The following is a 27,583-nucleotide window of genomic DNA, read 5'->3' as shown; positions in this document are numbered from 1 at the left end:
TCTGGCGCAGTGATAGTCAACTACCAGGCGGTATTTAGGACGACGGCGGGAAACATAAGACGACCCGCGTTATGAAAATTAACATTTTATTTATTTAAATCAAATTGTTCAGAAGGTGATGATACAGGAAAGTATATATATAGCAGACGTGCAGACGTACAAGTGTTAAGATCAAAGTATGATATCTTGTCATTTTATTTATAAAACATTAGACGAGATGGCTTCAGTTATCACCAAGCGACGGATGACAAGGAATACATTACAGAATACATTACAAACGTATGTCACACGTGTTAATGTAGAAATCAAGTTTTTGTTTGTCAAGTCACATTTGCATAATATTGGTGCAGCAAGAAATCAAAACTTCATTATCTACCAACTGCGCACTAGATGTTCACTATCTAATGAATATAATGACACTGAGTCCTACGAGCCTAACAGGTATGTCAATATGTTTTTTATTTTCAGTTAAGCGTGCAAATTTTGATGCAATACGATGACACTTAAAATGGTGTGTGTCAAGTTATTAAAAACCGAATGTTTTAATACAGTAATAAACACGTTACGGAATGAGCTTTTATAAACGTAACCTTTAAATAGCTTTTCGGTAGATTTGTTACTCGTTCTCGGCGGAAATGAGCCATCACAACCTATTTGTTTTACCTGCCTATGGCGGTAGGTCGGTGACCTTTGGTTTAATTAGGTCATCATTGATCCTCATGGGGATGTCCACTAATCTAACACTGATACTGGGTTACTATACCACATCATTCACAGAGGTCTTAAAGTACAAATCTCACGTTTAGTGATCTTTTGTTTACAAATCTCACGTTTAGAGATCTTTTGTTTACCAATCTCACGTTCAAAGATCTTTTGTTTACCAATCTCACGTTTAGAGATATTTTGTTTACCAATCTCACGTTCAGAGATCTTTTGTTTACCAATCTCACGTTCAAAGATCTTTTGTTTACCAATCTCACGTTCAAAGATCTTTTGTTTACCAATCTCACGTTAAGAAATCTTTTGTTTACCAATCTCACGTTCAAAGATCTTTTGTTTACCAATCTCACGTTCAAAGATCTTTTGTTTACCAATCTCACGTTCAAAGATCTTTTGTTTACCGATCTCACGCAAATAACGATGCTTATATATATGGTCTAATTCCAATATTCTTAGTTTTATTAGATTCGTTTTTTATTAACCGTCAAGGTATTTTAATTAAGAACGTGCCAGGTATGTTGGTGGATGAAAGTCGGAGTACCCGGAGAAAACTACCGTCCAGCGCTCAGTACTTGGCAACTGTTCCACATGGGATTCGAATTCGCAACCCAGAGGTGGAGGTCTTGTTGAATATGTTGGACCACTCGGTCACCGCGTTTAAATTCAAAGTCCTATTTTAGGTCGTATAAGACACTAGTAATGGAAAGTGATTTGATTAAAGATATCGTGGGGGACCTGATAGACTGTTCCTTCTATTACTGAGTGTAAAAAGTTTAAAGGCCCACTACATTTCCGGAGTAAAACATTCAGGTAAAAGATTAATAACATCAGAAACTATATACCGATGGATGATATGCAAGATTTCTTTCGTAATATATGATTGGAGATTCATTTCGCTGTTTTGCCGTCTGGGCCGTAAAAGTCAACTACCACGCGGTATTTAGGACGACGGCGGGAAACATAAGACGACCTGCGTTATGAAAATTAACGTTTTATTTATTTTAATTATATAGTTCAAAAGTTGATGATACGTGTAGCATTAACGGTAAGTTAATAACTTTTGTGACTCTACAAAGTTATTGATCTCGTTTTACATGCACAATTTGAAAATTAAAAGCCGTTTCGGAAAGGTAGCGGGTCGTCTTATGTTTCCCGCCGTCGTCCTAAATACCGCCTGGTAGTTGACTATCACTGCGCCAGACGGCAAAACAGCGAAATGACTCTCAGCTGTTGTCATATATTACGCAGGAAATCTTGCATATGTTTGGTGTTGTAACCTCATCTTAGGCCATCGATATGTATTTTCTGATGTAATTAATGTTTTTAATAAACCTTTATATTTTGCTCCGGAAAGGTAGTGGGCCTTTAAACATTATTTGCTTCAGCATCAAACTGGAATTTCTTAATTTACAGTCTTTCGACAAAGAAATGTTTTATTACTCCACCAACATCCTCCCCGTTGTCGCCGTAGACATCAAAAGCTAAAATGTTTGGTCCAACATTAAGCGAATCTGGCCAAACAAGATACAGCGGACGTTAGTGTATCCAAAATAAGGTGATAGAGATCCTGTAAACATCAGAACCTCTAACGAGGACATCGAAATCACCAATATAGTCTACTTTAAATTTTAACTGTCCTGGTTTATAAGACTTATTTCATTACGTGATTGGTGTGCACGGATCAAACACAGATATTTTAGAATTTAACTTGCCTATTCGATCGACTGATCTCACGGAATGTAGCTATGTTAATTAAGCTAAACAAAGAAATTGCGGCTCGCACCATGTCAAGGACAGCGCAATATGGTTTAACTGGACCCCATATATATCGAGTACCCTGTTTACATCGAATTATTATGATGGTATTATATAACCAATGAAAGTCGAAAACTCGAATTACTAGATATATTACAGTGGTCCCTTTAAGTTAACAAAGTCTGATTGCATCATTAATTCGAAATTCCTGGTATCATGCCATATCGACTAGTCATTTCATCACACTAAACAATACATATTCCAATATAGTTTTTTTCTCTTTCATTGATCTAGATCCAGGAGAAAAACAACGGATTTCGAGTGACATATGTTATCACTTACATTGCAGTAATTGGAACTATTATTCATAAATTCAATGATGATGTCATTATCGAGAAGGGAACTCTGAGATAATGAAATCAGCTGGGTTCGTGGTAATCGCCGGGCTAGGCGTTTATCGATAAGATCGGATCGCTATGTGTTCAATGTGTTTTGCATTTTCTCACTTAATTTACAATTAGTAAACTGTTCATACTCTTTTGCAAATTATGATGTTGTTGGTATCTATCAATACTCCACAATAGGTGGAAGGAAAGTTTGATGTTGTTGGTCTAACTCAGTTAATATTATACATTGAAAGTCTACAATTAAACAACAATATAATCAGCCCGATATCTCTATTTACAATTCTAGATGAAAACGATTTTGTTGATAACCCATGCGCGTTATCAGAATGGTTCTGTCATAACTACACAACTTAACGTGCAGATAGTAATAAAACCACGCCACCATATCTAGATACATAAACAAGGAACAATATGTCAGTCCATGTATAAAATCTACCATATTAAAAATGTAAGTGAACAAAAACAGACTTGTGTATTATACACAGGTTAACAGTCAGTGCAGCCTGCCCTGTGTTTCACCGCACTTAACATGTATAAACTCTCGTATTTATTTAAATGTTGATGTATGTCTGTTTTGTCTAGGTCAGAGTTCCTAGTTAACATAGAGTTAAGAAGCTGGTCGTGATATAAGACAATAGCCTGTCACATTGCACAATACAATGGTAATACAACAATACATGTATCACTATCATATTCCTAAATTGTGTTTATAAAAAAATCACAAAATAGCCCGGACACAAACATCTTTGTACCTAAGCTGGATTAAATACCGAAATCAACATACAAAACAGTACATCTTATTACGAAACGTGTGCAATAATATATGTACACTTGTGGTTTGACAAGCTCCTTATAAATTTTACCTAACTGATTAAAAATGCAAATGTGGTACATTTGTAATGAATTACTTGTTCTTAATGAATCAATTATGGTCGCCATTTCTCTAATACGTATACATTGGTAGAGGAAAGGGAAGGGGAGGGGGAGGGGTGGGGAGGGAATACATAATACAGACAACATACTGGCATGAATATTCCTGGACGTATTTAACAATAATATGTTATACACCTACAAATACTTTGTTCCTCTAAATAACATACAAATATCGTTAAAGTGGAATAAATCTCCACTTATAGGGGCCAGCAATACCAATTACACAACAAAAAGGCAGAGGTACATGGAATAACGCACCATTTGGAACATATAACTACACAAACACAGGGACATGATAACTCATCTCTGTGAATTGCCATGCCCCTGTGGTCGGGATTAATCTTACCGACACGGGTCCATTTTCGTTCTGATCGGGCTGTATACCAAAGAAAACAAGTCCAATGTGTATTAAACACCCAGGGGGCGACTTTACAAGTGTGAAAAGGCAATTCCCAGTAATGTCACAGTTCTGGGAGAGATCGATGTAAGAGTTGACACATGAGAATTATATATTGATTATAATACGGACATTTATTGTAAGCGCTTCATATGTATAGGGGTGGTAATTATAACTAGACATTAGTGATATAATCAGAGACGGGTATTTAGACATGTACATTGTTAGGGTCACTCCGCGGTGACTAACTAATACACATTGTAGGAGTTACAAGTTTCAAACGTCTTCATTGGCTATATCACCGACTATTATTACTGACGAAGAACAAGACGTTTATAGACCCTATCACATAAATAATGCTCATTCTATCTGTACATTGATACGATAATGTGAACTTAAGTGACAATAGATATGTCTTCTAATGATTTTTATAAGGCTTGCGTGTAATCATTTGAATCCTTATACAGAAAACATTCATTGTCTTGTTAGCTGTTTCTACAAAACGGGAAACGTTCTTTTTTTATTAGACAGATCAATGATTCTCCTTAGTATAACAAACACGCTTACAACGAATTATAGGTTTAATATAACGTAGTAATTTTCATTCCTCGTCAAGGTTCATATAAAATGTTTGCAATGTGTAGAATGAACTATGCTTTATACCAAAAATGTAACGAAGTGCTTTTACTGGTCCCTAAAGGTTCGCTATAACAGTGTTTTCCTGTATATTTACTATCACTTTTAGGGTGTGCAGTGTTAGTATATTTTATCAAGGATCGTATTCCCCTATCATAGAACTGTGTTTTCACTGGTTACATCGGATAACGATTTTACTATTTCCATGTTGCCATACCAATACTAAAAGTTAATTCATTCCCGTGCCTACATAAGTACATTATCGTAACATTGTATTACGTTGCCGTAACGACAGTTACCGTAGTCTACACCCGACCATCAATATTTCAGCTACCCATTGATCAGGACGCGTATTTAGGGCCTATCCTACTTACACCGAGAGCATCTCGTGTCAGTACCCACAGACAGTTGGCACCAGGCTAGAAAGTGTACCCACTGTATCACCAGCGATAACCCCATGGGTAGTAAAATAGTTTATACTATTTATGTAATAAATAATTCATCATCATTTGTCATTTTCGAGACAGGTATTGATAAATGACATGCATTTGCCCCATGCTTATTGAGGTAGTGTAATTAACCTAGATACAAGTTGTGAAGACAACGCTAAATGAGAAAATGTCAACATATTTATCATATAGGCAATTCATCAAACATTCCCAAAAGACGTGAAGTACACACGTATTACTCGCACCTCGTAGAAGCCACTGTTGCTAAAACCTTTCGATAGAGACCTTTTACCACCTACGAACTGTCTATAGCGGTCATCATACTCGAAATCCTAGTGGACTCTGTACATATAGCAATTAAAAAATAAATGGCAGAGTTTAATTGACTGACTCTCGGTGATAACGTTTAGATATGTTCGTTATTGTTAGGTAAGATATATATTTATTTTATAACATCCTACTAAATGTATGACTGGCCCATTAAAGATCTAACTTAAAATAAATCCTTATAATTTCACATCAAAGAAAGTTGATGTACGAACTACAATAGAGCTTACGTCAGAGATAGGCCACGTGCTGTATACACAGTGGAGACAGCGGATGTAAATAAAAGGTGGAGAATCCCTATCAATATTGACATATACCTTCCCTCCACAGATATACAGTCTAAAGTACAAAAACCACACGAGTCGTATCAAATCCAGCATTATTGTAAATTTTAGTGATACGTCTAGAATCTAGGATCTTATTAAGATACACCTAATTATAAAATATACAGTTCAAGGTCCCTGATAAACCTATTTAGACCAGAAACAATTTTTGATAAAAGTAGTTATTTAGACAATTAAACGGTGATGAAGGCGTCATCAGTCAGTTCGAGTTAAATTATGTCATACCAGTTTGAGAGCATTACCAGGCCCAGTTAAGTAAACAAGAGTCACTATATATATGTCGAACTTTCTCAGAACAATGCTCACTTTCATTCTGTATGGAGATTAATCTTTGGAGTAGAGAGATGCATATCCAGATATAGTAGGATGGATTTCCACTATCTACAGAGACTGGCCATGTTTAGGCTGGTGATAGATTACCTGGTAGTGACAGTAATATGTCAACAGGTGTCATACTGAGGTTTTACCTCAGAAAATAGGGATGTGAACCGAGATTAACCTCGTGCTTTACCCCGTTAGAGAGCAATTGAAATTTATCTCGGAGATGGGGACATGAACAGTTACCTCTTAGAGGGTGATAAAGGATATTTCCTCACAGGTGTGGGTGTTAATTGTTAAATAAAGGGCATCCTAAAGGACGGGCTGAGCAATCCTCTACAGTATGGGATAAAATAATGTAACGAAACGTAGATTGTGTAAAATGATTTGTCACGTATGTAATATTAAACATGACCCTAATGAGAACATGACACACAATTATAAATAACAGGTGTTAAACGTCGCATACACCTGTAAAAGATACTTAATTAGCTATCATTTATAAATGAACTTGTGGAGTCGATGGTTAAGGTGAATTTTGAGACATGTATTACAAATAAAGCCCGCGGTTTTAACGCTGTGTACAGGGATATCTTACAGTATGTCTTACATCCCCTTACATCATAACACTCGTGTGTAGTCAAACAATACCACAAATAAAACGACTATAATGTATCGATTACACGGATAAAGCGATTAAACGAACCAAGACTAAGGTATATATTTTTCATGGAAATAAATATATAATGAGGCGAGTTGTGTGCTCACCTGTTTACCTTCCGTCCATTATACCTGGATATTTACCTGTTTGTCCCCCTCGGGATTCAGGAAAGTGGCGATGCCAGCCTTAACTCTGTTTTTCAATCCTCGGACACTGCCCCTCCGACTCACTATGGGTCTCTCCTGGAGGGAGCTTGGACTCGATACGTCCCTCCGACCCGCGAATGTCCCTTCTTCTTTGGACGTGTTTTGATTTTCGTCCACATTGAATTCCTTAAAAGTCCGAGTTTGGTCCGGCCGGTCACTCAGGCTATGGACCACACATTCCGTTGGTCCTAGTTTCGTTAATTTCTTGTCGAGAGTTTTCCAGTCTAATTCCGATGTAGTAGGCCTCGGGTTCATCTTAACATAATGCACTCTTTGGTATCCATTCCTTTGAGTCATGTGTTCTATTTTAGTGTTGGCATCACTAGTCTCCTCCTCCTTCCCCGGGGCCACCGACTCCCCCGGGGTCACATCACTAGAGGCATGATTTATACACTCCTCCAGCTGTATATCCCCGTTAGTGAGGGGATAGTTAGGGTCCGTCCCGTCCGGCATAGCCATCCACACGGGTGACGGACACAGGTCCCCAGTCTCTTCAGCCGACAGGGCGTGGCCTGACCGTATAACGGTATATACCCCGAGTATCACACACTAACATAAAGATACTCTCTCGTCAGCAGACGGCCTCCAGTATAAACATCAGCTGGATAACTAACACAGGTAAAAGATTTACCTGTGATCACGTGATTGGCGTACGTCACTCACCGTTACAAAGTGTACAGGTATACAATACCTGGCTGCTACACGTGGTGAGATACCTGGAGATGAGGAAACCGCTGATCGATATATACGTTACTATTGTATCACCGCGGTACAGCTGCTGGCAGTACACGAAACGGTGGGCGGCGCGCTTTCTCTATCAATGACAGGTCGCTCTAATTGTATATCTAACACATAGACAGAGGATTTCCAGATACGACTTATTATATCGTTAACAGAGAGCAAGCTGGGTTTTTTTATTGTAAAAAAATATAGACCTTTATTCACAGCACATTTTTCACACTTGTATTTTTATGACGTTGCCAAGGCGAATCTACGTAGTTTATCATGGATAAATAATGTAATATACTTATAAAATTAATGAAATAATTTGTGATTGAAAGCATACAGGTATTATAGTCGTCTGTATATGATATATATATTGACATATTTTGACAGATGAGTACATATATAATATCGCCATGATTTAAAACGAGAAAAACGAATAATTCGGTAAAATAATCACAGTTTCATCAGAAACTATCGATGAATTAATGAAATATTGACATATACCGTATATTGAAGAGTGGTAAATTCATGCATGTCATGATACCGACGCGGACATGTATCAATCAGGCATTCAATCCTGGTACGATATGTCTGCATGTTCATCATAAATAACCTTATATAAGAGGAAAACATGAATAGATTAAAATCTGTATCCTGTATATGACATGTTCTATTAGTGTTTATCACAACTGTATCCCTCTCTAGCATGGTATCGTAGCTACATTTTTTTTCTTTTAAGAATGCATGTCCGTCTGTCCGTTCGTTCGTTTGTTGAATCAAATCGTTTAAGTGTGTATATATATAGTGTACCTTGCTGCCAAGATGGTAGCGTCTCTGTGACCTATAATCTAGTAAGTAGGTTTTTATCAGGTGACCAGGTCCGCCTACCGGACACACATACTCATTACTTAATTAGGGTACATAGTGTCCGGAGATACCAAGTACCCAGATCTCCCAGTAACTCGTATAAACTCAGAAACACAGAGGTAAACTGGCTAGATTACAGTATCGGATAAACACAGAAACATGGAGATCATTCCTACAGACTTCGATCACAGAAACATGGAGATCAATCCTACAGACTTCGATCACAGAAACATGGAGATCATTCCTACAGCAACACGGAGATCATTTCCTACAGAAACACGAAGATCATTCCTACATAAAACGGAGATCATTCCAACAGACTTCGATCACAGAAACATGGAGATCATTCCTACAGCAACACGGAGATCATTTCCTACAGAAACACGAAGATCATTCCTACATAAAACGGAGATCATTCCAACAGACTTCAATCAGTGGGATGTATTCCTCTTGCAAATGTGTAGTTTTAACTTATATGATTTTTTTCAGTATTAAATACTATATCGTGAAATTTTCTTCTGTAAAGACGTGTGGACTTTTGATTTCTCCCATACTTGACAGGGTTATCCCGCGGTTGCTAGGGGAAAGGTAACTCTGTCTTTTACCGAGGTAGGGAAAAGACTGGCTGCTCACACGCGCGGCGGCCATTTTTACGCCCATCGACGTTCATATCAACTGAAGTTTCACCATTTCTCGTTAAAGTATAGGAGAAAAAGAATCAAATATGGGCCGGTCAGGTTGACAGGGATATCTCAACCCTCGTAAAAGATTTTGACCATCAACCCACGGCAAGCCTCGGGTTCACTAGCCAAAATCTTTCACTCGGGTTAAGATTCTATTAGTCCAAAACCTAATTAGTAGTTTTTTTTTCTTTTCCTTTTTTAGTCTATGGGATTATTTTTTTCCAAACATTCAATATTTTGGTGCTTCATTCACGTAACTATAAACTTACATTGTACTAAACCTACATTGTACTAAAGCCAGTCATCTAAACCTACATTGTACTAAGCGGTCCTATTGTACTAAAGCCGGTCATCTAAACCTACATTGTACTAAACCTACATTGTACTAAAGCCGGTCATCTAAACCTACATTGTACTAAGGCCGGTCATCTAAACCTACATTGTACTAAACATCTACCTACATTGTACTAAAGCCGGTCATCTAAACCTACATTGTACTAAAGCCGGTCATCTAAACCTACATTGTACTAAAGCCGGTCATCTAAACCTACATTGTACTAAAGCCGGTCATCTAAACCTACATTTTACTAAAGCCGGTCATCTAAACCTACATTGTACTAAAACCGGTCATCTAAACCTACATTGTACTAAAGCCGATCATCTAAACCTACATTGTACTAAATCTACATTGTACTAAAGACGGTCATCTAAACCTACATTGTAATAAAGCCGATCATCTAAAGCTACATTGTACTAAAGCCGGTCATCTAAACCTACATTGTACTAAAGCCGTCATCTAAACCTACATTGTACTAAAGCCGTCATCTAAACCTACATTGTACTAAAGCCGTCATCTAAACCTACATTGTACTAAAGCCGGTCATCTAAACCTACATTGTACTAAAGCCGTCATCTAAACCTATATTGTACTAAAGCCGTCATCTAAACCTACATTGTACTAAAGCCGATCATCTAAATCTACATTGTACTAAAGCCGGTCATCTAAACCTACATTGTACTAAAGCCGGTCATCTAAACCTACATTGTACTAAAGCCGATCATCTAAACCTACATTGTACTAAAGCCGGTCATCTAAACCTACATTGTACTAAAGCCGGTCATCTAAACCTACATTGTACTAAAGCCGGTCATCTAAACCTACATTGTACTAAAGCCGGTCATCTAAACCTACATTGTACTAAAGCCGGTCATCTAAACCTACATTGTACTAAAGCCGGTCATCTAAACCTACATTGTACTAAAACCGGTCATCTAAACCTACATTGTACTAAAGCCGGTCATCTAAACCTACATTGTACTAAAGCCGGTCATCTAAACCTACATTGTACTAAAGCCGGTCATCTAAACCTACATTGTACTAAAGCCGGTCATCTAAACCTACATTGTACTAAAGCCGGTCATCTAAACCTACATTGTACTAAAGCCGGTCATCTAAACCTACATTGTACTAAAGCCGGTCATCTAAACCTACATTGTACTAAAGCCGGTCATCTAAACCTACATTGTACTAAACCTGCCGGTCATCTAAACCTACATTGTACTAAAGCCGGTCATCTAAACCTACATTGTACTAAAGCCGGTCATCTAAACCTACATTGTACTAAAGCCGGTCATCTAAACCTACATTGTACTAAAGCCGGTCATCTAAACCTACATTGTACTAAAGCCGGTCATCTAAACCTACATTGTACTAAACCTACATTGTACTAAAGCCGGTCATCTAAACCTACATTGTACTAAAGCCGGTCATCTAAACCTACATTGTACTAAAGCCCGTCATCTAAACCTACATTGTACTAAAACCGGTCATCTAAACCTACATTGTACTAAAGCCTGTCATCTAAACCTACATTGTACTAAAGCCGGTCATCTAAACCTACATTGTACTAAAACCGGTCATCTAAACCTACATTGTACTAAAACCGGTCATCTAAACCTACATTGTACTAAAGCCGGTCATCTAAACCTACATTGTACTAAAGCCGTCATCTAAACCTACATTGTACTAAAGCCGGTCATCTAAACCTACATTGTACTAAAGCCGGTCATCTAAACCTACATTGTACTAAAGCCGGTCATCTAAACCTACATTGTACTAAAGCCGGTCATCTAAACCTACATTGTACTAAAGCCGGTCATCTAAACCTACATTGTACTAAACCTACATTGTACTAAAGCCGGTCATCTAAACCTACATTGTACTAAAGCCGATCATCTAAACCTACATTGTACTAAAGCCGGTCATCTAAACCTACATTGAACTAAAACCGGTCATCTAAACCTACATTGTACTAAAGCCCGTCATCTAAACCTACATTGTACTAAAACCGGTCATCTAAACCTACATTGTACTAAAGCCCGTCATCTAAACCTACATTGTACTAAAGCCGGTCATCTAAACCTACATTGTACTAAAGCCCGTCATCTAAACCTACATTGTACTAAAGCCGGTCATCTAAACCTACATTGTACTAAACCTACATTGTACTAAAGCCCGTCATCTAAACCTATATTGTACTAAACCTACATTGTACTAAAGCCGGTTATCTAAACCTACATTGTACTAAACTACATTGTACTAAAGCCGTCATCTAAACCTACATTGTACTAAAGCCGGTCATCTAAACCTACATTGTACTAAAGCCGGTCATCTAAACCTACATTGTACTAAAGCCGTCATCTAAACCTACATTGTACTAAACCTCATCTAAACCTACATTGTACTAAAGCCGGTCATCTAAACCTACATTGTACTAAAGCCGGTCATCTAAACCTACATTGTACTAAAGCCGGTCATCTAAATCTACATTGTACTAAACCGGTCATCTAAACCTACATTGTACTAAACCTACATTGTACTAAAGCGTCATCTAAACCTACATTGTACTAAAGCCGGTCATCTTAAAACCTACATTGTACTAAAGCCGGTCATCTAAACCTACATTGTACTAAAGCCGTCATCTAAACCTACATTGTACTAAAGCCGTCATCTAAACCTACATTGTACTAAAGCCCGTCATCTAAACCTACATTGTACTAAACCGTCATCTAAACCTATTGTACTAAAGCGTCATCTAAACCTACATTGTACTAAAGCCCATCATCTAAACCTACATTGTACTAAAGCCGTCATCTAAACCTACATTGTACTAAAGCCGGTCATCTAAACCTACATTGTACTAAAGCCCGTCATCTAAACCTACATTGTACTAAAGCCGTCATCTAAACCTACATTGTACTAAAGCCCGTCATCTAAACCTACATTGTACTAAAGCCGTCATCTAAACCTACATTGTACTAAAGCCGTCATCTAAACCTACATTGTACTAAAGCCGTCATCTAAACCTACATTGTACTAAAGCCCGTCATCTAAACCTACATTGTACTAAAGCCGGTCATCTAAACCTACATTGTACTAAAGCCGTCATCTAAACCTACATTGTACTAAAGCCGGTCATCTAAACCTACATTGTACTAAAGCCCGTCATCTAAACCTACATTGTACTAAAGCCCGTCATCTAAACCTACATTGTACTAAACCTACATTGTACTAAAGCCCGTCATCTAAACCTACAATGTACTAAAGTCCGTCATCTAAACCTACATTGTACTAAAGCCGGTCATCTAAACCTACATTGTACTAAAGCCGGTCATCTAAACCTACATTGTACTAAAGCCGGTCATCTAAACCTACATTGTACTAAAGCCGTCATCTAAACCTACATTGTACTAAAGCCGGTCATCTAAACCTACATTGTACTAAAGCCGTCATCTAAACCTACATTGTACTAAAGCCGGTCATCTAAACCTACATTGTACTAAAGCCGTCATCTAAACCTACATTGTACTAAAGCCCGTCATCTAAACCTACATTGTACTAAAGCCGTCATCTAAACCTACATTGTACTAAAGCCGGTCATCTAAACCTACATTGTACTAAAGCCGGTCATCTAAACCTACATTGTACTAAAGCCTGTCATCTAAACCTATATTGTACTAAAGCCGTCATCTAAACCTACATTGTACTAAAGCCGGTCATCTAAACCTACATTGTACTAAAGCCGGTCATCTAAACCTACATTGTACTAAAGCCGGTCATCTAAACCTACATTGTACTAAAGCCGGTCATCTAAACCTACATTGTACTAAAGCCGTCATCTAAACCTACATTGTACTAAAGCCGGTCATCTAAACCTACATTGTACTAAAGCCGGTCATCTAAACCTACATTGTACTAAAGCCGATCATCTAAACCTACATTGTACTAAAGCCGGTCATCTAAACCTACATTGTACTAAAGCCGGTCATCTAAACCTACATTGTACTAAAGCCGTCATCTAAACCTACATTGTACTAAAGCCCGTCATCTAAACCTACATTGTACTAAAGCCGTCATCTAAACCTACATTGTACTAAAGCCGGTCATCTAAACCTACATTGTACTAAACCTACATTGTACTAAAGCCGGTCATCTAAACCTACATTGTACTAAAGCCCGTCATCTAAACCTACATTGTACTAAAGCCGTCATCTAAACCTACATTGTACTAAAGCCGGTCATCTAAACCTACATTGTACTAAAGCCCGTCATCTAAACCTACATTGTACTAAAGCCCGTCATCTAAACCTACATTGTACTAAACCTACATTGTACTAAAGCCCGTCATCTAAACCTACAATGTACTAAAGTCCGTCATCTAAACCTACATTGTACTAAAGCTGGTCATCTAAACCTACATTGTACTAAACCTACATTGTACTAAAGCCCGTCATCTAAACCTACAATGTACTAAAGTCCGTCATCTAAACCTACATTGTACTAAAGCCGTCATCTAAACCTACATTGTACTAAACCTACATTGTACTAAAGCCCGTCATCTAAACCTACAATGTACTAAAGTCCGTCATCTAAACCTACATTGTACTAAAGCCGTCATCTAAACCTACATTGTACTAAACCTACATTGTACTAAAGCCCGTCATCTAAACCTACAATGTACTAAAGTCCGTCATCTAAACCTACATTGTACTAAAGCCGTCATCTAAACCTACATTGTACTAAACCTACATTTATTGTACTAAAGCCCGTCATCTAAACCTACAATGTACTAAAGTCCGTCATCTAAACCTACATTGTACTAAAGCCGTCATCTAAACCTACATTGTACTAAACCTACATTGTACTAAAGCCCGTCATCTAAACCTACATTGTACTAAAGCCCGTCATCTAAACCTACATTGTACTAAAGCCGTCATCTAAACCTACATTGTACTAAACCTACATTGTACTAAAGCCCGTCATCTAAACCTACATTGTACTAAAGCCGGTTATCTAAACCTACATTGTACTAAAGCCGATCATCTAAACCTACATTGTACTAAAGCTGGTCATCTAAACCTACATTGTACTAAAACCGGTCATCTAAACCTACATTGTACTAAAGCCCGTCATCTAAACCTACATTGTACTAAAGCCGGTCATCTAAACCTACATTGTACTAAAGCCGGTCATCTAAACCTACATTGTACTAAAGCCGTCACTAAACCTACATTGTACTAAAGCCGGTCATTAAACCTACATTGTACTAAACCTACATTGTACTAAAGCCCGTCATCTAAACCTACATTGTACTAAAGCCGGTCATCTAAACCTACATTGTACTAAAACCGGTCATCTAAACCTACATTGTACTAAAGCCCGTCACCTAAACCTACATTGTACTAAAGCCGTCATTTAAACCTACATTGTACTAAAGCCGGTCATCTAAACCTACATTGTACTAAAGCCGGTCATCTAAGCCTATATTGTACTAAATCGGTCATCTAAACCTACATTGTACTAAACCTACATTGTACTAAACTGGTCATCTAAACCTACATTATACTAAAGCCGGTCTTCTAAACCTACATTGTACTAAAGCCGGTCATCTAAACCTATATTGTACTAAATCGGTCATCTAAACCTACATTGTACTAAACCTACATTGTACTAAACCTACATTGTACTAAAGCCGTCATCTAAACCTATATTATCTAAAGCTGGTCATCTAAACCTACATTGTACTAAAGCCCGTCATCTAAACCTACATTGTACTAAAGCCCGTCATCTAAACCTACATTGTACTAAAACCGGTCATCTAAACCTACATTGTACTAAAGCCGGTCATCTAAACCTACATTGTACTAAAGCCGGTCATCTAAACCTACATTGTACTAAAGCCGGTCATCTAAACCTACATTGTACTAAAGCCCGTCATCTAAACCTACATTGTACTAAAGCCGGTCATCTAAACCTACATTGTACTAAAGCCGGTCATTAAACCTACATTGTACTAAAGCTGTCATCTAAACCTACATTGTACTAAAGCCTGTCATCTAAACCTACATTGTACTAAAGCCCGTCATCTAAACCTACATTGTACTAAAGCCGGTCATCTAAACCTACATTGTACTAAACCTACATTGTACTAAAGCCGGTCATCTAAACCTACATTGTACTAAAGCCGGTCATCTAAACCTACATTGTACTAAAGCCCGTCATCTAAACCTACATTGTACTAAAGCCCGTCATCTAAACCTACATTGTACTAAAGCCCGTCATCTAAACCTACATTGTACTAAAGCCGGTCATCTAAACCTACATTGTACTAAAGCCGGTCATCTAAACCTACATTGTACTAAAGCCGGTCATCTAAACCTACATTGTACTAAAGCCGGTCATCTAAACCTACATTGTACTAAACCGGTCATCTAAACCTACATTGTACTAAACCTGCATTGAACTAAAGCTGGTCATCAAAACCTACATTGTACTAAAGCCGTCATCTAAACCTACATTGTACTAAAGCCCGTCATCTAAACCTACATTGTACTAAAACCGGTCATCTAAACCTACATTGTACTAAAGCCGGTCATCTAAACCTACATTGTACTAAAACCGGTCATCAAAACCTACATTGTACTAAAGCTGGTCATCTAAACCTACATTGTACTAAAGCCGGTCATCTAAACCTACATTGTACTAAAACCGGTCATCAAAACCTACATTGTACTAAAAGCGGTCATCTAAACCTACATTGTACTAAAGCCGGTCATCTAAACCTACATTGTACTAAAGCCCGTCATCTAAACCTACATTGTACTAAAACCGGTCATCTAAACCTACATTGTACTAAAGCCGGTCATCTAAAAACGCGTCTCAGACTCGAGTTTAATTGTTTTTTGGGTGATTTAACATAAATTCTGTTTATCGCATTGATTTTCATTTCGGAATTTTCTCAAACGGAGTAGTTCTGATATAAGAATTAAAATTATCTCTGAATTATTTTCATGAAATACATCAACATGAACTCAATGCCACCCAGATCCGCAGTATTACCGAAAACAATTCCGCTAGCCACTTATCGTACAGAATACCCTCAATGCTAGCAAAGTTGTTCAGAAAAAAAACTAAAATTTAAATGAGAGTATTGTATTCAAAACATTTAAAACAACCAATACAAAAATAAAATTCATAAACATTATAAACAATACAAACATTTTCAACAAGGAACATCTAGAACACATAATAAACTTCCAGTTCAGTTTCAGCAATCAAGTTTCCAACGTCACAGACGACAGCGGGTGCTGGTTTTGCCGACCGTTTAGCTTTATAATATATCTAAATTATCTAAATTAGCAAAATAATGCTGAATACTTCTGACAATATTTCGAGCAGTCCGAGTACCACCTGCAGGATAGAAAATTACATTCAGTGTTTACGATCCCTTAATACTGTAACACCACTCGTCAAGATCCAAATTTTCCAACTCCGACAATTAAATGATGAACCAGAAACCGCGTCCAATACAATAATAAAGATGTCTTACTAGATCACAATCTACAATTATTTAACATGCGATGCGTTAAGGTTTGAAACTAGTTCCCATTTGAAAAGTGTTACTAAACACTAACAACTATATAATATGACATTGGGATGGTGTAAAAATGTTCTATACTATCAGTCTTGTTTTGTAGGAAAGTCTGTCTAAGATGCTTTGTGGAAGAGGTAAGTCTGACATTGAGGAGAATTTCAGCTTTTTTGAGTTAAAATCATGCCTGATGGCGACCATACAAAACTCTAAAAGTGATCTCGGTACAGTAGCAAGGGCGTTTATACGTGTCTGGACGATTCTCTTTGACGCAGAACTGTCAATGTCATCGCCGTCATCTGAATCGGAGTAAGATTCATTTACATCACATATATCATCGTCTGCATCCCCAACTAAGTCACCATGTACAAAACAACCATGGTCAAGAAGAAAACTGGCGACCGTGGCGTGTTCCTCGCTGTCGCAATCAAACGCCAAGGCCAAAGCGGACTGTCCAGTGTCCGAAACCATGTTTATGTCCGAACCAGCGAGGAGCAATACCTTGGCCATTTCTACGTCGCCATTCAACGCACATTGGTGTAACGGCGCGAGACCACGCGACTTGGCGTTTACATTGGCGCCGTGCTTAACCAAGGCATCAAGGAGGACAGAGTTTTGTTCTAAAACTGCAGTGTGTAAAGGTGTGCACAGACTCTCGGCACATTGACATTCGGAATTATCGACATCGCAACCACTTTTGGAGAGAAAACTAACGATTTCATTCAAATCTTTAGGTGATTTCAGGCACGCTAACGCATGCAACAGATTTCTGTTTTTGGCGTCTAACACATTGAAGATTTGAGATGGACACTCCTTCATGAAATACCAGGCTACATCTAGCGATTTGTTGGCAAGTGCCACAAACAGTGGCGATTCACTCTCACTTATATTGTTAACGTCTGCTCCCTGCTTCACCAGGAATTCGGCGAGTTTGACGGAGTTCTGTTTCGCTGCATACTGTAAAGGCGTGACAGGACGACTTCCGAACGATGACGTCATTAACTTGCCGCCCATTTCTATGCTTGCACCGAATTTGATCAAATGTTCGGCCATATCTAGGCTGAGGCCTTCCTCGCAGAAAAACGTACATGTGCGTAAAATTGGCGGAATATTGCTTGGAAACTTTAGGGAGTTTTTATCTGGATTTGGATTCGCACCACAGCGGAGTAAGAACTTCACCATGTCAACATGCTTACCAAGTACAGCGAATTCTATGGGCGTTACACTACAGTTGGAATATTTCTTAGGTACATTTACAAATTGTTTAATAGGCTGTCTTGCATTGGATGGAATCACATGATTGTCGACATCAAATGTATCCGAGTCTATCCACTTCGCCAATAATAACACAAACACAGACACATCTCCTGCTTGTGCAGCCAGATGAACTGGAGCCATACCCATCTCATTGAAAAGACAGTGTGTCCCGTCCTTAACTAGCAGCCTGACAACCTCTCGATGTCCGCCCTTGATCGCCAGATGTAGAGCAGTGTTGTCATAAATATCCCTGACCAAAGGATTGCATCCTGCTATCATCATCCACCTCACCACATCAGCGATGCCTTTTTCGGCAGCGTAACACAACGCTGGTGTCTTTGTGAGCGGGTCTGCCTTGTCCAGGGTACATCGTGGATGGTTGATAAGTGTTCTGGCCACGTCCAAACAGCCTTTCCTAATAGCAAGGTGAAGAGGCGGCTCGCGGTCCCAGTCCTCGACGTTCACGCCACTGCCGCTCTCTATAAGTAGCAATGCTATGGAAGACTGCTTAGCGCCTATTGCAGCACAAAGAGCTGTGCCTCGCATCCCAAGAAGGTGGTCTACATCGGCACCTTCAGATATAAGGGCGCGTACCACGTCTTCGTCGCCACCGAGGATGGCTTTATTCAGGATGTCCGCTTTAGCCATTTTCTTTCCTGTACAACATGCTACCTTGGTTAGCTTTCTCTGAAAACACAAGACGACGGAAATAACATTTATAGGAGAAATGGTTCATGATTCAAATGAAGGTGCCTATGCAGCTGTAAACACAGAAAATTTTGAATTATAAAGCCAAAATGCAAATTTCTGTTAGTCTATCACTAATGTAGCATAGGAAGGAAATGTAGTTCTTCTTTTCAAACACGCATCATGTGTAACCAACCATTCTATTTTTCTTATTTTACTGAACCCACTTTTAGCAACTCGTTTAATGTCACTTATTATTAATATTAGGATAATGTACAGAACTGGTTGGTCTACATACTGTACAGTAGAGAACTATAAAAAATAAATCGAACTTTGAAACTACGGAAACACAGAACAGACAATTAACATCGATAGCCTTCTGTAGGCATACAATATAACGTTACATGCCAAGTAGAGTTACTCCCCTTACACCAATTTTAAATACACATCGTGATCAGGGTGATTGTGAACCATTCAACAGGTACTAGGCCATATATACTATGTAATGTGAAGTTAATTCACATGGTTTTATGCAACATAAACAAATTGTATTAGACTTTTGTTGTTTGCTTTTGCAACCACTTTGAAGCACAACTCTTAGACAGGTTAGCTGTTAGTGTTAGTCTGAAGGTTGTGACGTAACGACGTATACTGTACAATGATATCATAATGACAATGATTTCAATTGCGTTATGATTTCAAATTAATATCAGACATACTAAGTGCACACATACGTGAAATGATTTGCGCATGCTGACCTTCAAATTTCGCCAGCCACTCCGACAAGTTTGTTTACATGCCTCCAGGAAGTGCTCTAGATTTCGGAACTCTTTTTCGTGTGAAGTGAGAAAAAACATATGAGAGGAGGAAAACACGATTTGCAGGAATTCGAAGCAGGCTGAGGTAAAGCTGTGTGCTCTGTGTATGATACCAGTAACATGATGCAGTTTTTAATTGCCAAAATGTATTTTATGTAAGGTGGATAATAGCTAAGTAGTAGTACTTCTCACATTACAAGCGGCGAATAACTGCCATCCGCCGATCAATGGATAGTAACTTAAATGGGATAGGAAATTTAATGCCAATTATCTGATTATCCTTTTGCTTTTCTCTTCACAGATGAACGAAATAAGTCTAAATATGTGATGTGTGATCCAACTTGGGAAGGTATGGCAGCTTTAGCCTGCTGTACTATCCCTCAACCAAAATCAAGAACTTGGACATGGAACTTAAAGTAACAGGAGCTGAATGTATTCTTCAATGAACACAGACTTCAACATTTCATTTGATAAACAAGGAGTAAGAATGAGAAGAAAGCAGAGAAATCGGTGGCTGAAGTATATTTTGGCGTCAGTAGTTATCTTTATTCTTATTCAAACAAATATTTTGAAATCAATTTCGGAATATTTCTTTAAATCTGTCCCAAATACAGAAAAGACAGCATGGCATCATGACAGCATCATCCGGAAAGTTGTAGGTGGGTATGATTTAAACAGAGATCCCGGACCAGTTGGTGAGAAGGTAGAAGAATGTTCCATCCCACATCTGAGATTCCAACATCATCTGTCAGATGGGAGTGGAAGCAAGGAAAAGGTGGCATGTGCCCGTATAGCCCCTGTAACTGGTTCCTGTACCATTGCCCGGGAGATGTTTGTGGAATCTGACACCCTGCCTTGTGATTCGAAACTCACAACACTGTGTACACTACAGGTGAATATTTCTTACCGAAGTTTCAAGTGAATAGTCAGACAAACCGTCTAAATGCGTTCATTGGCCTTCCAAAAGACCTTCCATATCAAAATGACAGTCAAGTTCTGCTTACGTTGTCCAGTTTTGACCATTGAAATTATGGAAAAGCCCCTTGTAAATTTGACACAGTTATAAAAATAAAGCGAGGCTGCGTGGAAAGTCAACACGGACAAAGCCAGCCGGGCGGACATTTTAGGTTTCCTATAATATCAATTAACTTCTTCGCATGCAGAGCGATTTTGAAATCTTTTTTTTTTCCCATTTCATAAGAAGTTATAAGGGATATAAAGCCTTCCTTTGCCCGACTATTCACTTTAAATTTCGACATTTAGTGTTTATTCTATTTCATAAATTAATAATGCATATGTATACACACACACAATGTACATAATATCTGTCTGACCTTTCTTTTTGGTAATAATTTGTACCTATTGGAACATTAGTATATATCAATAGTCCTTGTGATTTACCCATAGTTATTAACAGTTAATTCCAGGGTCACAGTCACATACATGGAGAAAAATGATATTTTATTATACTATATGTGTACTGGTAGCTCAAGAGTTCAAATGATATAATGGTTACTATGTGAAGCTTTACTATTACTAAGATAAACATACGATTTATACCTGGTTTTTTCAGGGTTCTGGAGAAAACCTTAAAACAGAGTGTAACATCAATCAGTGTGCCCTACCTGTAGTGGTGGGCACCGTCCAACCAGACACAGGCGAGCTAGTATGGCAGAATTTCAAGGATCAATCATCTCTCCAGCTTCACATTGATAAAATGATAGACCCTTCAAACTCCAAACAGCAGTATGGCTTCTGTATCCTAAAATGTTTAAAGAAAACGTATGAAGATTACATGTACGACATCATAGGTAAATACAACAAGGATGATGGAATACCAATGTATGATGATATGCATTCCGTGTACTATATGTCTCAAATATTGACCTTACCACCAGTCATTAAAGATATCAAAAAAAAAAAGAGTTCGCTTTTTAACATCAACATGATTTTTATAGATTCTGTGTCAAGACATCACTTCTTCAGAACATTACCAGAAACAGTTAAAACCATGGAATCTGTCAACCATGACAACATCAGGACAGGTCATGGTCCAGTGACTTTGGACTTTGAACTTGTTCAGAGTATGAGATCAAGAACATTTGAATCCTTACAAGCTCTATTTTCTGGTTACGTGGATCCTTCAGAGAAACCGTTTGGTGTGTTAGACATGCCTCCTGTTCCTCTCTCCATTGAATCTCTCTTCAGTCCCTTTAAGTCCCAGGACTATCACACACAGTGGCTAGAGGACCTGTGCTGGGAGTGGGAATGGGGAATATCAAAAGATTTACTGGCTTTCAATAAGTCATATTCTAGTAGGAAAATCTGGAAAAGGTTAAATGCGGCACTGGAGAAGGCGGGTATAGACAGTCTAGGTACGACCTTGTCTAGCTGTGAAATATTTCGAGTGAATAATGTAAATGATCACTTTCATGGTCCGGATACGGTGTGTTATGGGGGCCAGTTCCAACATCAGTTTGCTCTTGACTACCTTAGACTTTATCAGACCCGTATGACTAGTCTAGAACAGCCTTTCTTCACGTTTTTAGAGACCAACGTAGGTCATGAGGATACTGGCCGTAGAATAAAAACTCTGGACCAATCATTGGCAAGTTATCTAAAATTTGCCTCTACATTAAATGATACACTCACCATTTTGTTTTCTGACCATGGAAATGCTTATGGACATTTCATGGATGCCAGTCTGGAGGGTCGGATAGAGATGTTCCACCCTTTCTTGATGATAATACTTCCGGAGGGTGTCCGACACAAATTTGGTCCAGCTCAATCCAATGCCCTTGTATCTAATCAGAATAAACTAATTAGTTTGTTGGATCTACACCACATGCTAAACCACATCGCTGTAATGGCTCAGTCCTCCAATACCTCAACTCATCGCAAAAAATACACATCCTCAAAATCATTCCTCTCTCTGTCTTCTTATGAAAAAATCAAAGAACGGTTTCATGTACCCGAGTATGGTTTGTTATCGAGAATATCTCCTTCTCGGACATGTAATGTTATGCCTAGGATCATGCCAAACCTGTGTATCTGTGAAGGTTTTGAGAATACAGTGAAGAATGACTCTCATTACGTCATGTATGCCCACTTTGCATTGAACAAGCTGAACGCTGTTATCCAGTCACAATACAGAAAAGGTAGTCCAACAGTTAACTCTGCATTCGGAAAATGTCAGCGTCTCCGACTCCACAGCTTCGGCAATGTTAAAACTAATTTTGGAAAGGTAAGATGACTAATGTTGAGGATTATTTATGAATGGTTCAAAATTTGCTTATGATATGACATTTTGAATACAAATGTATTCAAATTGAATTGTATTTATTTTAGAAGTTGTACAATCACATTTGATATATACCCGGTATATATTCTAAGTTTCTATATGTATATTGTTGTAAATGACTTTAAGTTAGTATGGGTAAACAATTGATAATCAATAATGGAAAGACTACCACTAAAATAGATATACCTGCTGATGTAAAAAAGAAATAGTTTGCCCCTATTAAAGCCAATATGGAATTTGAAATCTGCTCTTGCCACAGTTGAGGAGGATTCTAAGTTGTAGAGTTTTTGTATATTACAGAACCACACTATGTACATAACTATGGAGCTATCTGTTAGACTGGTGGTCAGTCGTCCTCTCGAAGTGTTCTTTGTGGCCATACAGTACTCCCTCGGGACACCAGGCTCGCTACAGCTGACCAGGTTTGACCGTACCTCACCATACAGTGGCTTTAAGGTGTGTGCTGACCCAGGAGTTGACCTTAACCTTTGTGTATGTGACCAACAAACGGCCACAGAGCGCACTTTTACCGTCGGTGATATCCCGAAAAAAGCTCTCCTCTCTAAATCTAAGAGAGACCTTGTTGATAAGTCGGTCAATTGTCTTGTGTTGTTGACTACTGAAAACGACCATGGTGTAATACTCGAAGCTTTCAATCTTTGTCCCTTACAATCTTTTAAGATTAAGATATCAACATCTTTGAAGAATCTGATCTCATCCTCATCGAGACAGATATCAGCAATATTGAGGCCGTTTGATGTGAGGCTAATGGTGGCCGCTGTACAGATTAATCAAAGGAAGGAAATCTCATGGAAATACAAAATATCATTATTATTGGTTTGACCGTGGTAGCTTATGTAGTTGTTTGATAATTACCAGGTAAAGAACAACCTCTATCTATAGATGCCATATTTTTTATTTTTCTGTGTGTGCAAGTTTATTTTCATATCATATTTTATGATACTTAAAGGGCCACTACCTTTCCGAAACGGCTTTTAATTTTTAAAATGGGAAAGTAAAACGAGATCGATATTTTTGTATAGTCGCTAAAGTTATTAACTTACCGTTAATGCTACACGTGTCATCACTTTCTGAACAATTTGATTGAAATAAATAAAATGTTAATGTTCATAACGCGGGTCATCTTATGTTTCCCGCCGCTGTCCTAAATACCGCGCGGTAGTTGACTATCACTGTGCCAGACGGCAAAACAGCGAAATAACTCTCCACTGTTATCAAACATTACGCAGGAAATCTTGCATATGTTTGGTTTTCTACCCTCAGCTTAGGCCATTGGTATATATTTTCTGATGTTATTAATGTTTTTAAGAAACTTTTATGTTTTTCTCCGGAAAGGTAGTGGGCCTTTAATATTGATGATTTTCTTTTGATTATTGATTAGCAGTGAGTTACATAGAATTGTTTTCGCAAATTTGCTTTCAAAGAGAAATTTCTACTTTTGCCTTTAGCTCCTAATTAAAAAGAGAATTCTGATAAGTGCACATCGAATAATAATGAATCAATACCAAAATCTATTATTATACAGGTGTAATCAAGAAAGGAAAAGTCATGATATAAGACTATTGAAATAAGATAATCAGAATTTCCTATTTATATTGGTCACATTATAATCTAATGTAGACTTGTATTCAGAATTATTATAAATACGTTGTATATCAAAGTCAATATTCAGACCACTTGACACGTTCCTATTAAAAGGACTAACACATTACATTATTTCATTTAAAAGATATCACATTTTTTTAAATTTCTTTTTTAACTTGGATATCCGTGATATAATATGCTTTTTATTTATTCTGTAAATTAATTTATGAAATTGAGAATGACCATTTTTGTGTGTTTATGAGGTTGTAATTCCATATCGAGTAAGCCTTTGATAGATATGTATTTTATTGTTGAGCTTGAGGAGATATTATTACGAAATGTTATTTTTGTTCCATGCTGACAGGTAGTCAATGGCATTTTACATACATGTTATGTATACAGATTTTACATATTCACTTGAATTTCATTCCATTGTGGTTTTATCATTACTTCAGCTCATTCCTGATGTTTGTTTATATCATTTTTATAAATGTCTATTTTTGTTACATTTTGCATTTACATTTTGTAAATATGTGTGCTTTTGAAGTTAACATTTTTTAATGTTTAGTAAGAGTTGCTTTGCAGAGCTTCAACATTTTACTGACTTGAGGGGTTAAGTGTACTTATGGAGAATTCTACAATTCTTCTTTGATTGTGATTTGGGGACTTATACAGTGTTCCTTTAGGTTTACAGTTACATAATACTTTCCTTTACAATACAGAGGGATTCTACAAGTGATTAATGGTGCTTATGAGAATTCCAGCATGTTTATGTGGGTGGCATGGTACTTGTATGTAATTCTTAATTATACAATATAGTTAGAGGGTTTTCTGAGATTGTGGTTGATATTAATTGATAATTCTAATACATATACAGTGTAGGTTGCTATTTGGTTTCCACCTTACAGACTTTCTCTTATGTGATAAATTGACTACAATAGCTGAACATATTTTAACACAAAATCATTCCCTGGAAAGCCAGTATGTTATTTTTCTGAAATGTAAGTTTTATTTAGCCTAATTAAATTTTTGTGCAAAGTTAGCGCTATAAGAAAAATTCGCTCATTCAAATTCATGTAATTGCATTGCATGTACTTGGTATTTATAGAAATGTAGGCCTACAATTAGTACCATCGTATTTTTTTTTACAGTACTACATTCCAGTCTGACATGACTCTTTTATATACAAATCAGTACAGTATCCTAATTAATGCTGTCACTTTATAATGATACATATGTATTAAATTCAACTCTTTTAATGAACACCAAATTGCATTAGGTATTCAAAATATTATCAAGTTAACGTTTAAGCTGATCAAAACATATCTCTACATGTATTTATTATATTGTTTAAAAAATTGAACAATATCGTAATCTTATTATTTATTAAAGGCCCAATATCCGTATCTTTCTTATTTTTTTCATGATTTAGAAGAATGTTGAAAAAAAATCCTGTTGTAAATCATGCAGAGACAGGACTAAATCGAAGTCAAGATGCGAGATCATGATTCGGAATATTTTGATAAAAATCAAATAAATATTAAACATTGCTAGGTGTGTCCCACTTAGTCAAACTAGCTGAAGTTAGCCGACATTGTAACATCTTTGCTGGGAACGTCACGTGACTACCGTAACTACGTAACGTCTGTCCAAACTCTTCCGAAAACGGGTCATGAACTTTCCGACTTCCGTTCAGCAATAATCGTAACTTCTATGGCGACCAGTTTAAAATGAAGGCATGTTTACAAGTATCGACTTTCAACAACTGCTGTACCAAAGTTATTTAAAAAACATTATAAATATTCTTTAATATATTTTAATTTCAACTACATCTACAAATACTAACAATATCGTAGTCAAATTTAACTTGAATTTTTGTTGATAGTTACGTATAGTGTGGCTTTAAATTTTTTATTACATAGCCAAAAATTTAGCTGAAAACTGTTTAAGAGTTTAAAAATGATTTAGCTACCAAGTAGTAGACATTAAAGAGACACTTCCTTTCCAAAACAGCTTTTGATTTTTAAATTGGGGTTCTAAAATGAAATTGATGTTATAGAGTCATAAAAATTATTAACTTACCGTTAACACTACGTACACGTATTATCACATTCTTAACAATTTGATTTAAATGCTAATTTTCATAACACGTGTCATTTTATGTTTCCCGCCATCGTCCTGATTACCGCATGTTTGTTGATTATCACTGCGTCAGACGGTAAAAGAGCGAAATGAATCTTCACCGTTACATAGTTTACACAGGGAATCTTGCATTTGGTTGGTGATAAAACATCCTTTAAAGCCATTAATATACATTTTCATATATTATTATTTTTTGTAAGAAACTTTTAATATTTTTTACACAAAGGTAGTGGGCCTTAAAGGTTTCATTGTCACAATAAATTTGTTCATTAAAATATTGGCTCAAGTCTATATTAGGTGGAACAAATCACAACATATGTCTGCTGTTATATTTATGAACCTTAATATTTGTGGTTCATGTTTGTTGAAATAGCTCGTTCATAAAGAAGATCTGAAATGTTTGTCAAACATAA

General features: G+C 37.3%; 3 protein-coding genes across 5 annotated transcripts in view; 1 reads left to right on the top strand and 2 right to left on the bottom strand.

Annotated features, from left to right (window-relative positions):
- The window catches only part of LOC138327402 (glutaredoxin domain-containing cysteine-rich protein CG31559-like), a 29,087-nt gene extending 21,298 nt beyond the window's left edge, over positions 1-7,789 (bottom strand). Inside the window, exon 1 of the mRNA XM_069273467.1 lies at positions 7,091-7,789. Within this exon, the coding sequence (XP_069129568.1) occupies positions 7,091-7,612 (522 nt within the window). The 5' untranslated portion in view covers positions 7,613-7,789. The remainder of the gene's footprint in view (positions 1-7,090) is intronic.
- Positions 351-27,583, top strand: LOC138327399 (uncharacterized). 2 transcript variants are annotated; one of them, XM_069273463.1, is made up of 4 exons: positions 351-441; positions 20,424-21,014; positions 21,696-23,366; positions 23,724-27,583. In XM_069273463.1, exons 2-4 carry the CDS (start codon positions 20,553-20,555, stop codon positions 24,264-24,266), a joined length of 2,676 nt encoding a protein of 891 aa, XP_069129564.1. In that variant the 5' UTR covers positions 351-441; positions 20,424-20,552; the 3' UTR covers positions 24,267-27,583. The 2 variants fall into 2 exon arrangements, with proteins under 2 accessions (XP_069129564.1, XP_069129563.1); XM_069273462.1 differs by lacking the exon at positions 351-441 and adding an exon at positions 20,152-20,207.
- LOC138327400 (ankyrin-1-like) lies at positions 16,915-20,359 on the bottom strand. Of its 2 annotated transcripts, none has more exons than XM_069273465.1 (2): positions 20,063-20,359; positions 16,915-19,304 (listed from the first exon to the last, which is right to left on the bottom strand). In XM_069273465.1, the coding sequence occupies exons 1-2, from the start codon at positions 20,159-20,161 to the stop codon at positions 17,442-17,444; spliced, it is 1,962 nt and encodes a 653-aa protein (XP_069129566.1). In that variant the 5' UTR covers positions 20,162-20,359; the 3' UTR covers positions 16,915-17,441. The 2 variants fall into 2 exon arrangements, with proteins under 2 accessions (XP_069129566.1, XP_069129565.1); XM_069273464.1 differs by having other exon boundaries at positions 16,916-19,304; positions 20,039-20,359.

This window comes from Argopecten irradians, chromosome 7 (genome assembly GCF_041381155.1).
Source record: "Argopecten irradians isolate NY chromosome 7, Ai_NY, whole genome shotgun sequence".
NCBI classification, from domain to species: domain Eukaryota; kingdom Metazoa; phylum Mollusca; class Bivalvia; order Pectinida; family Pectinidae; genus Argopecten; species Argopecten irradians.
The sequence above is the reverse complement of the archived record's forward strand: the minus strand, read 5'-3'. Positions and strand labels throughout refer to the sequence as shown.